The 12,687-nt window shown below is 40.3% G+C and overlaps 1 protein-coding gene across 2 annotated transcripts in view; it reads right to left on the bottom strand.

Moving 5' to 3' along the window:
* Positions 1–7,343, bottom strand: part of rasgrf2a (Ras protein-specific guanine nucleotide-releasing factor 2a) — a 35,538-nt gene extending 28,195 nt beyond the window's left edge. For both annotated transcript variants that reach the window (XM_030064829.1, XM_030064830.1), the window contains exon 1: positions 6,579–7,343. In XM_030064829.1, the coding sequence (XP_029920689.1) occupies positions 6,579–6,857 (279 nt within the window). In that variant the 5' untranslated portion in view covers positions 6,858–7,343. The remainder of the gene's footprint in view (positions 1–6,578) is intronic.
* Positions 7,344–12,687: the final 5,344 nt, after the last annotated feature.

The raw sequence follows: 12,687 nt of genomic DNA, 5'->3' as shown, positions 1-12,687 counted from the left end.
CCTGCTGCATGGTCGAGTAGCTTATAGTGGGCAGCTCTATTAGCATAAAGCAAGGGCGTGCAGGGGGGAAAAATCACAGTGGAATCAAACCTGGCTTGGCCTGTTAAAATTAATTTATTAATTTTCTTTTTTTAAATTAATCTTTAATTGGCCTCTCTACTCACCCTATTTTACCTCAGAATAGAATATAACACACAGTAATTAACAGATGGAGGTTTGTGGAGTGATGAGAATATAATAAAAAGTCCCTTTGACATGCATTCATGTTAGTCTCTTTCCACAATGTAATTACATTCACAGACATGGGCCTCATACTTAATGGGACTGCATCTTCAAATAACCTGATGCATTGTTTATCAAATTAACTATGCTGGTTTAAAACTGTGTCCTTCAGTCTTATCACTTCCTTTGCATGCTCTTAAATGGCGTTTGTCTTCTTAAATTGTTCACAACTTTAGTGGTATTGCTGCTTACTGAACAGTCACGGTGAAGACAGACAGGAAAGATGTGTGTGAGAGAGGAGCCTGATGTTGGTCAAAGGTCTCATGCCAGATGTGAATCCAGGATGTTGCAGACAGATGTTGTGCACCTTAGCCAGCTCAGCCATCAAGACACCATGCAGGCAGGTTTCATATTGAACGTCTTCCACTAAAAGAGGGGCTGATTCACACCTTACATGGGGCCTTTTCACTGCAGTGACAGTTAAACACCCCCTGGTTTGCCACACTGGTGTGGCCCATCATCAGTGGACAAACAAGGACTTCTCGTGTGATGACTACTGGGAGGCCAGCAGCACACTCTGACCACATCAATTTGCATCCAGTGACCAACAGGGAACCTCCAGCCCACAGCAAGATGATGTCAACAACTTCACAGTGAAACACACAAATCCAGGATTTGAAATGTAGAAAGAGAGTAGCAGCACCACTGACAGTGTTTCAGCATGGACAGGACAGGACCCTCCATCTTTCATTGCAACCCCCTTTGATTTACCTTGTGCTTTTCCAGGACAACACACTATCCTGTAGGCTGATTTCTGCCTACATCTCTCAGTGCTGAATATGGGGTGTCTGTGCACCACACTGACCCTTTGAGCATTTAATTGCCCTCTAGAACTTATTAGCAAAACACTGAAAGCATGTGCTTTTTCTATTTTTAGGATTACACACGGAACATTCAATGACGTGGGTTTATTTAGAGGCCAAAATCCCTGCCCTCTTTAAAGCACCATACCAGTGTTTGTTAATGTTTGGCTTATTTACTACAATTTAACCACATTTTATATCACAATAAACCACTTTGCAAATCATGTGGTGGCACTAAAGATTTTACAACATAGAATCAAAATTTTCCAAGATTTTCCAATTTGATGTTTCTCCGGGGACTATTTTCCAGGGGAGGGACTGGGACTGTTTCAATTTCAAGTCATCAAAACACACCAGTGCTGATACTTTTAGGAAAACTAATGTGCATGACTTATTACACCATAGTTTGAAGTCTCTGAAAGTTCATTTTCATAACATTAAAACATTAAAAGTTGCAATGTGCCACACAAATTTCAAAATTACACTACCTGACCAGACAATAAGAATAAGACCATAAGCATAAAATGTCAGGACAGTGGATTAGGTTTGTTGAGGCTGAACTGCATATGAAATGATGACAACTGCTTTGAAGCTGAAATAGCTGTTGTAAACAAGAGCACCTATTTAAGTGCAAGACAAGAAAATTGCGATCACAGTCATGTTAATGAACAAGATTATTATGACTTGAACGCAGAGTAACATGTTGAGCAAGGAAATGAATAAATAATGTCGATACGAGAGTAGCTGAGCTATTGGGAAGAGATTGAACATCAAAAGGACTGAGTTACCAATTGTGCTGGAGCACTTTCATGTCCTCTGATGTTTCGTCTGACTTTAATGTTCCTGCATTTAAAATCCCAGCCTTAGACTCAGCACGCTGTCAAAATCCAAAGAGTGGATTTCAATAGGGCTTGGATCAAACAATGATTTGTTATGTCATGAATATTGTTACCTGTAGTCTGGATGTTAGATGTGCCTCCTCTCAGCGGCACAGCGAGGAGGACTGCTTTTCTGTTGCCAAATGCTCAGGGTTACTGACATGGAATTACATCTCCATACTTATGCAACTACTTCAGAGTGTCGTTGTAACTCATTTAAAATTTGCATGTGTTACAACAGTATCATTATGCAATTCTGTAATTATAATGACCTATATAAAACACAAATCATTACAGAGTGTTACTGCTGCATCACCCTGTTTCTGCACCGATGCCTAATGCCTTGGCAGGTGTTTAACGCGGCGCGGCTGCACAGTCCAGTTTGCTCCGTGGTTGCCCGGCTGACTGCGTGATTGGCCGAACTCATAGGACTAAAGAAGTAAACGGAAGCTGCTGTGGGGTCAGAGGCAGACAGCCCCCTGTGGCTCTAATGGCATGCTGTCATACTGCATGGGCAGTAGCTCAACAGTAGTGTCCTTTTCTACTATCTTTGGCTGACACATGTGTACACACTCACACACACACATACACACACACAGAGGGAGGGAGAGAGAGAGAGAGAGAGAGAGAGAGAGAGAGAGAGAGAGAGAGAGAGAGTTGATGTTGTTGACTGACCACAAGTCCACCAAAGAGTGTCATCTGTGAAGAAGAAACAGCTGTTTTCTGGTCTGTCTTTCTTTCTGTCGTCTATCCATTCCCCTTTCTCTCATTTAACTTCAACAATGCAAAGAAAAAAAAAGAGCAGCAGATGAAAGTCTGTTTGAAAATGGCACGCAATACAAGGCAATAAAAGTTTCCCTCTCAAGAAATTTGCCTTTTTATAGATGCCAAACATCCTGTCTTTGTTATTAAAGCAACTTTCTGACAACTTACCCTGTGAGTAAGATGAACTAACTGTGATACTGACACCCAGAAAGTTCATGATGTTTTTGGGAAAAGCTAGTAGCCATGGAGGAACCTCATTTTAGGGCAATCATGTATGGCTAACATAAATATCTCCCATTCCAATATATACTAAAAGGAGAAATGACACCTTTCCCTAAACAGTTAGTGATGTTTTTCCTGGACACTGAGGCATGTACAAAAGAGGTTTGCATGAGTGTGTTTGACAGTGTGTTTACTTCCGATAATGAGGGATTATGTCCTCTCATGCCTCCTGCTACCCATGTATTTGTGTTACAGCCACAGTTAGGAAGCTTAGCACAGGTGAGGTGCGAGACACACTCACAACAGCTATTTAAGACACCCTGGCGGTCCTTTCTCTAGTCTGTGAGGGGGGTTGTACTAAATGGCGTCACAAACAAAGAAATCTCTGTCTTGCATTCAGTTAATGATAAAACTAATAGTTTATGATCATGGAAATTGTTTTTTCACTAAAGGTTTGGGGGTAGATCCTGTTCTCCTGGCACTTTCCAACTCCTCCTTCAAGCAAAATGACTGATTCATTCTTTTTATCTGTAGAGGAGCAGGCAGTATTCCTCTGCAGAAGAAGGGACCCAGGTGTTGGTTGAAGGGAAATTTCAAAGGCCATGTACAAAGAGTGCCAGTAACACACTCTGTGTGTGTGTGTGTGTGTGTGTGTGCTGTCAACCGGGAGTGCTGTAATACACAGATGTAGAGCAGAGATACTGAGGGGAAGGAATTCAATCAGACCGCACTGCTAAAAGTCACATTTAGAAAGAACAATAACTACTGGCAAAAGTGGGGATGGGAGGGCAATTGTGATTCAGGCCATTTTGTTGTTGTTGTTGTTGTTTTTGTTTAAGGTACCCAAGAACCCACCTACAATCCCACTGGACACCTGCAGACTTACAACTGTGTGATCCTGTAAAGGGTACCATGCTTAAAGGGATAGTTCACCCATTTCGAAAAAAAAATGATATTGCATTTGATTATTATTCCTCACATCATTACTGAGTGCAAGACACTGTCTGAATGCTCCAAATGCTAACTGTTAGCTACCATTGAGGTGGACTTCCCCCCTGCGAACATGTTGGTGTAACCACAAAACTGTTACACTATTCATAAGTCAGTATATAGCCCTGAGTCACGTTCCTGTTTTCATTCTACAAAACTTCTGAGATATATTTAGAATGACTTTATAGCTGAAATATATAAAGCCCTTCATTACGTATTAAACAGCCCATCAAGTTGTTATACTGTGTATTCATATTACTAAATTGACATTGAAATAGTCTTCAAATCATTCAGTTTTATGTCAGTTTTTGTTTGTATGAATCTCTTTCTTAAACTCTTTGTTTTAGATTCCTAGTCACCAGGGGAAAAAACTATTTTAAAAATAAGTTAAAGCCCTTTTCACTCTTGCATTCCCTTGTCCTTATCTCTAGGCTTTCATTCACACTCACTCATACTTATTAACCCGGGCCTTACAGTGGCCCTGGGTCACAGACCGAAACTGGGGTTGGGGTTAGACCAATGATAACGCCGTCCACATGTGCCATCACTTGATTTGATTGGACAGCAAATGCACCACTGCATTTGCTCTAACTTTACTTTCACACTGCAGATCTAACCCTCATTTTTCAAGGGATATTCCTGAAAACATGGACATAATCCTGCTAGCGAGTTTGATTAAAAGCATAATATGATTGTTTCCACATTAAAATGTCTAAAAATTAGAATTAGGCATAAGTCAATCAAAAATCGCTTTCTGGGGGAAAAAAACTCGCTTAGCCCTCTAGTTGTTATAACTTCCTGGGAAACATCAGATGATATGGCAGACTGTGAGGATGGAACTGGGTGAACTAGCTAGCCACACTAATTTCGCCTCTATTGCTTTAATTATTCTGAGTCACATCAGATAGATTGTCGTCGCTCATCTGTTTCATCTGTGCCATTAACAATGAAGACAACAACTCTTATGATCATGCGATCGTCTTGTCCGACAGACCCCTAGTGGCAGAAATTACACACTGTGTGTTTAAGCCCTGGGCAGAGGGTGGGGACATCTTACATTCAAAGTAACATGTGGAAACAACTGTGTGCCCAGAGCTGCAAGGGGTAGTAGTCCAGGTTGCATGAGAATGCTTAAAAAAATCATTTTCCAGGGAGAGCAAGCCAGCAAACTGATCTGACATAAATAATTAAATATACAAACAAACAAACAAATAAAGAAATAAAAATGACACTAATGGGTCAGTGGGAGGAACAGAGAGACAGAGAGATAAAGACAGAGATATTAATGGCCATCTATAAAAATGTGTTTTAAGGATATAAAAATGATAATTCCTTGATTTTCCTAGTCTAAAACATAAAACAGACAGCAAATATCCAGTGACCTGGTACCTCTTTAGTGTATTCACCCTATTACTAGGATAGTGTGTGCACATTAACACTAAAGTTGAGAATATACTCTGACATGTCTAATCTTTACTTTTCTACAGGGTCACATACTGCTGTATGTCTACAGACCTGTCAGTCCAACGTTTATTGTGGTTGAGAAAGAAATGCTCTTTTTTTTGCTTGGTGGACCCAAGTTTATGAAACAGCCTGTCTACTCTAGATGTAACCCACATCATCCCAGCTGCCCACGGGACGAAACATATCTTCATACCCTGAAGTAGCCAAACAGGAATACGGGTCATTTAAAATTAACACTTGCCTTCACAGAGCAAATGTTTTCAGAAGAGCTAATTCAGTTTTCAGTTAAATTATCCATAGTCTTACTGACCTTAGGGCACACTCTACAGTAATGTGTCATTTTCAGCACATCTGTTATGGCACAACAACATTCATTTGCTTTGCTTTTCAACAGAACATGAAAACCACGAGCATAAGATGTGATGAAAAGTGACATATTTGTGTGTTGTCCCAAACGACACTTGACACTTCTGTAACGTTTAACACAAGAAAACACAGAGTATACTGTGTCAAAATTTAGTTGGCAGCAATCCCCGGTCCAGACTTACATCACTGATGTAGTGGAAAACAAAAAGGCAAGTGCATGACCTATAACCTAAAGCTGGTGACTATTATGAGGCCAACAACCACCAAAATAAACAAGAAGCAACTATAGGCTGCTTTCAGGAGAAGGATGAATACATGTGCGTTTTCCTGATAACTAAAACTGATATCACTGTCAAAGATTCATGTCAAACAAGGTGTGCAGGTTAATCCATGACCTCCTGATCATTGTGAGGCAAACGCCCATCATTATAGACAAAACTATAATGCATGACCTCACAAAGTTGTTAATCAGTGCTTGATTTTTTTCTTTATTTCTTTCTTTCTATCTTAAAAAAAAAAAAACCTTATCTCCATCTAACTCAAATGACTGTGACCCTAGCCCTCTAAATGACATATTATGAGTTTATGTTCAGCCTGGGTCCATTCAGAGTCAGTTTTTTATTCCCACCACATGCTACAGCCGCTCATTTTACTTCTCATCACCTTAAGGCAAAAAAGGAGGAGCAGTCACACTCATCATTAGTAACTTTTTGGGCCTGCTGAAATGAAAAACCTGCAGACTACCAAATCTGAGTATCACTGAAGATTGACCCCCCCAGATTAAAAAGGGATAAACTGTGTCTCCTACCTGCTGTTTGTCCATGGGCTCCTTGCTGATGGAGGAGACTTTGGGCGCCGGTGTCCGCTCGCACGTGCATCCCTCCAGCAGGTATATACCGGAGGGCCTCGTGCTCTGGTCGTTCTCGAAGTAGAAGAGCACGTTCTGGTAGAGGGCGAAGTACTTCTCGGTCCAGCGGCTGTTCTCGGTGGTCTTCTTGCTCAGGAAGCCCCGCTTGGTGCCCTCTTTACGCGCAACCACCGACAGATACAGAGCGTGTCCCTCATTGTACCGCACGCTCTTCTGCATCTTATGTTCACCCTGAATAGGCTATATTGTATTTGTTTGTTTATTTATGTATTTTTAATTCTGCGCCAACTTCAGCTACTAACCCGAGGCGTCACATCACATCTGCCAAAATCACGATCATGGATTCGGACAGCTACCGGAGAGAAAGTGGTTAATATCTTGCTTTGCGGGGTAAGGTATAATCCAGGCTTACCATGGTACAAAAAGTTGGAGCGGCCGCGGTGCAGCGCACATCACACTGGCCAGCTCGCCAGATTGGGGTTTATTGTAGGGAATCCCACCGAGCCGAGCCGCAGAAACAGTTTAAGACGTCTCCATGGTTCAAACTTTGGCGAAGAGTTAACCAGGCGCTTGACCCCGATACCTGACGCACGACTATTTCTGCACGAGTGGTAAAACTGTACAAAAAGAAAAAGCTTATCTGCACCGGCAGCAACGTAAAACAAAAATAGATTCAGGGAACAGACGGTGAAAACAGAATCACGACCGAGATCAGCGTTAATCGGCTTTGACACCAACTTAAAGAGACAGGTCGCTCCAGCCCGCTGCGGCGCTGCTGTCTGTCCTGCGCGCCTCGCCGGAGCGCACTGCTTTTTAAAGGTGAAACGCTGCGAGACCGAGGTGAGTCTCAGTAGGGAGCCGGCCAAGAGTTTACTATCACAGCGAGGCTTTTTAAATAGGCAGTGGAAATGACCTGCGGTGGTTTTGTGACGTCCATATTAGACCTTAATCGCCATATCGCCAGTGTTTGACTTTTGGACACACTGAACTGACTCACTGTTTAATATGAAATTCACCTAGTCCTGTGCCCGATCCTATCAGATGCTTGTTTATTTTTATTTTATTATTATTATTATTTAATTTACTTATTTATATTTAATCACAATAGCTCACCAAACCACACTTATATGTTATTCAAGAGCATTGTGTTTGGTCCATTTACTACAGCTCACCCACATTTTACAATGCAACAAATCATGAGGGACTACTAAAGATTTCCCTGCATAAAAACAAAATTTTTTTGATTTTCAAATTTGATTTTTTGGTCGAAACACCCACCTTATGCGGTTTATAAAGTCGTCAGCATTCATAATTCACAGAACTGATATAAGTGGCTGTGGAAAAACAAAATGTTTCCCCAGGGACTATTTTCCACTCCGCCCAATTTCAAGTCATCAAAACATAACAGTGCTGCTGCTTTTAGGAAAACTAATGTGGACTACTTTGATGAAATACTGGTTTGAAGAAAGTTTAAGTATCTTAAAGTTCATTTTCATAACGTAGTGGAATGAATGGAAACTAATAGTGGGATAAAAGGGAGGAAAAATGAGATGGGAGATCCATTCCATCTGCAGACTCTCTCTCATTTTTTAAGAGAAGGCTGAAAACCAGCTCTTTAGGGAACACCTTCTCACCTAATGGACTGTGTAATCCCCCATATATGCAAAATAATTCTGCTTCTATGCTTTCTTCCTTCCTCTGTGCTCTATATGAACCCTGTACATTCCCTCTCTGCACTACCTTGTAGCTCCTCTGTCCTCTGGACCGACAGATACATGTAATGTACCTTAAGTGCCTCATATTTAAGAATAAAAAATTATTTAAATCATAATGTTTTCAGGGGCATTACTGAAGTTCTTTAGCACATCTACTGCTGCAGCAGAAAAAAACATCTTCAGCATCTTGCTTTGTACAATAGTTTACACTTTTGCAGTTTTATTTTGAATATTTTGCACTCAAGTTGATTGTTCATTGCTATTTATTTGTTGTTGTTTTTTTTTTTTTTTTTTTAAATCAGGTTTGTTGCTTTTATTGCTGCAATATGTTCACTTTATTTAGCATTATGAATATTTTTGGTTGGGTTTTGTAACTTCTCAAATTTTAATATATTTTAATATACATTGTTTAAAATAAAGTAAGAAATTGTTGTTAATTCATTTGATGGCTGTGCTGGATGTGTTTTGGGGCCACAAACAAAATCTTGTTGAGGGCCACCAAAGTCCTAGGGCCGGCTCTGTGGACCAGAACCAGAGCTTTATGGCTCTTGATGTCGTCGTTCTCTCCTGAATAGATCTTTGCCCATATGTACATCATTTTGGATAAGAGCATATGACAAATATGTGTGAATTGTAGATTTAAATATGACTGCTTGCTTTGGGAAAAGATTAGCAAAAACTTGAAGTTATACATTTTGTAGATAACACACTAAACATGTAAAATCAATTGTCCAGTCCTTGAACCTTTTTAGTAAACAACTGAACAACTGCAACTGTTTCTGTTGAACTCTTTCTTTCTTCTGTACAGCTCCATACATTTTAAAACCATTCTTTTTTCAGGCCTACGCATATCACAGTATCATCCTCAGCAGAACATTTCTGTCTTAACCCAGTGTAATGAGCCATTCCTCACTTTATCCACTTGTTTCTTCATACCTTGTGCATCTTTCATCACAATGCAGCTATCTAGCTATATCCACATAGCGTAAATATATCTATGGCTTTGTATATTGATGAAAGCCTGTACACAGGCTCTATAACACAATGCTGTGTATACTCATTTGATTGCAATCCTGTCTTGTACACCTTATGTACAGACAGATGTGAGAAAGAGCACTCATTGCACTGGGATTATAAAAAAGGCTAGTACTGATGTTGAATATTTAATATTACTTTCCCTTGACATTGTCTTTTCGCTGTTTGCTCAATTCCAGAGAAAATAAATCTGGATTTGATTTCATGTTCTTGTGAAACATAGGTAAGTCCACAGCTACAAATGTAATAGCATAATGAACAAAACAGACCACAAAGGTGTGATGCTGCTTCAAAAACTGCTTCTTTATTAGGAAGATATCACAAAAACGCAGTTATCAGCAGAGACATTAAGAGCAGCTCAAATGCTGCTAGGTGACATAACCACATTACAACAACATACTGATCGGTAACTTATGATGCCACTCAGTATTGTGTACCTACTACCACAACTATGACTATAACCTGCTCCACATGGATTCCCTGATGTGCTGTTATACAGGTTATATGTTTGTAATGGTGATTACAGCCAGCTTGTCATCACATGAGCTGCATCCAAACATGTTCCTCTCAGCTGCAAACTAGTAAAGGGCAGCCCCACCTGTGGCATTAATGCAACATCTTCCTGGGCTGATGGAGCAGCTCCTGTCTGTGTTGTCTCATCTTCCCCTGGACCAAAGGTTTCCATCATTTTGCATCCAAGAAAGTCTGTAAAAACTGTTCTGCAGGATGTGTGAATGGCTGTTGCAGCTTGTCAAACAGCAACTTTTGAAAGCCATAATAACTCCAGCAAAGATTTAACCTCTACCAGCAAAAGACTCCATCACAAGCATTAACACCCAATAGCTGTGCAGCCGTCCTCCTATCATGGCGGAGCTGCCAGACGTTACTATGGAGACGGAGTTACTAGAATGCACTGCAGCATGACGACATGCGCGAGAGCTCTTTTTTTTTTTTTTTTTTTTTTTTTTTACATTAAAACATAGAAGAGAACAATTTAAGTTATCTCATTATAACATAAAATATTTTATGTTATAACAGGATAACCATTACATTGCTGTGACAAGGAAAGTTTATTGTTATAACATCGTAATAACATGAAAATAATGTGAAAAACATTTTGTTATAACAATAACAAGACATACATTATAAGGAGATACTGATGCAGTTTTCTTTTTTAGGTATTGCAGCAATTCGTTGCCTTAGAAGAGGACATTGAAACATCTCCCAAATTGAGTGTGTTTCTCTCTCTGCAAGGACACACACAGTTTAAAGTTGGACAAAGGCATTTGCTTTCACGAGATGGTGATGTGGTTCAAAAGATTTTGTTTGTTTTGAAACTCCCATCCAGCCTGAAAGCACTAACAGATGTTACAGTGCTTTAGTATGCAGTGTGTGTGTGTGTGTGTGTGTGTGTGTGCAAATGCATGGCGACAGATGCTATTAGGGTGTGTCTATGTGTGTGTGCATGCATGCATGCGTGTGTGTGTGTGTGTGTGTGTGAACTAAGCTGCCAGACTGAGTGTTTGCTTTTTACAGCTGGTGCTCTATACATGCAGTGCTGTACATGTATCAGTGGTGATCAGCTGGGGAAAGTTGGAGGGCAGGGGTGCTAAAACCCCCCACCTCAACACACACATACACACCACACACACACACACATACACACACACTCAGATCAAAAGACAGCAGCTTTGTATCAGTTTGCTGTGCTCAAGTCTAACCTTCACCCTAACCTTCACTCCTGATGAAGGTTGGAGTTAATTTGATGGAGCAATAATGTGACAAAGAAACACACACATTTGGGCGATACCATGATAGAGTTTCCCCACTGTGACAGATATGCCTCCACCCACATCAGCAGGGCTGACTGAGAATAATCAGTCCCACACTGGTGAGGATCTGCGCCCACCTGAGATCAACAAACAGCACGGCCTGGTGCGGGAGCAGACACCAACTCATAACCCACCACAGTGTTGAAACTCTCAGCAGAGGCACAAATGCTCTAAACTTTTTCTTCCTGTTTGGTCTGAGAAGGGTTACGATGGAAACAAATACACTAGGGAACACATAATGGCACAACAGCAAAAAACTGCACTATTAAAAGCAGGGCCGTCCCAAGAGACAGGGGGGCCTCACGTTTCACATGAATAGATCAATGCAGGTCCAAAAGATGAACAACATGAGAGGTTTTCTTTCACCCTCTGAACAAAAATTGCACTTCAGGTCTTTTTATTTTTCCTTTTTGGGCAGTTTTCTTGAGATTTATTTTATCTTATTTTATTTATTTATTGAGCATTTTTCTTCTAATATAATTTTAAATACATAATCATAATGAATGGAAATATCGTTTTGCAGTTGTGTTTTTTTTTGTTTTTTTTTGTTTTTTTGCAAATTTTCTCATTTATTAGTCAAAAATTTGCATAATATCAGTAAAAAAAAAAAGCAAAAAAAAGCATGCTATATTTAAAATCAGGTCAGTCATGCTGGATTGATGTCAGATTTCTTGTGTTTAAATGTTTGTGAAAGGCCATTTAAACACAGCCTCACAAACATTTAATTGAGCTTTCAAAAAAAAAAAAAAAAAAAAAAATCTGATTGGTTGTGGGAGGCCCTACACAGAGGAAGGCGGGGCTCGAGGCACAGGGCCAGTAGACTAGACCTTCAGATGTTTGGAAAAGGACTTTATGTGTCCAGAGAATAATTTATACATTCTGGTTGATTTCCTATATTGTTTTGTTGTTGTTGTTGTTGTTGTTGTTGTGATATCACCAAGCTCTGGCCATTCTAAAATATACCATTGGGATTATGAGCAGGACTGTTTGTCTGTCATGTTTTAAAAAATAACTAGTTTGCACAATCCAGTCGCCAGAATAAAATGTTGCCATTTTGTCTTTCTGCAAACCAACAAATGCTTGAAATGTCAACGTTTCTGAACCAAAAACGTGTTGCACATCAACATTTAGACTTATCATCAATGTGGTGGAGCCTGCATCAATGTCAGCACCTATGCCAACCAACATTAGTTTGTTATCTGCTTTAGCCACTTTTGTTTGCTTCGTTAGCTTCATTAGCCACCGAAACTACTTGCTTAAGGTTGGGAAAAGGTTGGGGGTGCCCCGGTGACTCACCGGATAAGTGAGCGTACCATGCACCAAGGCTGAGTCCTGACAGCAGCATCCCGGGTTCAAATCTGACCCCATGCAGTTTGCTGCATGTCATACCCACTTCCCTGCCTTTCCTGTCTCTCTCTTCGGTGACTGTCAAATAAAGCAAAAATGCCCAAAAATAAATTAATTAAT

The sequence above is a fragment of the Myripristis murdjan genome, chromosome 12 (genome assembly GCF_902150065.1).
Source record: "Myripristis murdjan chromosome 12, fMyrMur1.1, whole genome shotgun sequence".
NCBI lineage: Eukaryota > Metazoa > Chordata > Actinopteri > Holocentriformes > Holocentridae > Myripristis > Myripristis murdjan.
This window is presented reverse-complemented; position numbering and strand designations above follow the sequence as displayed.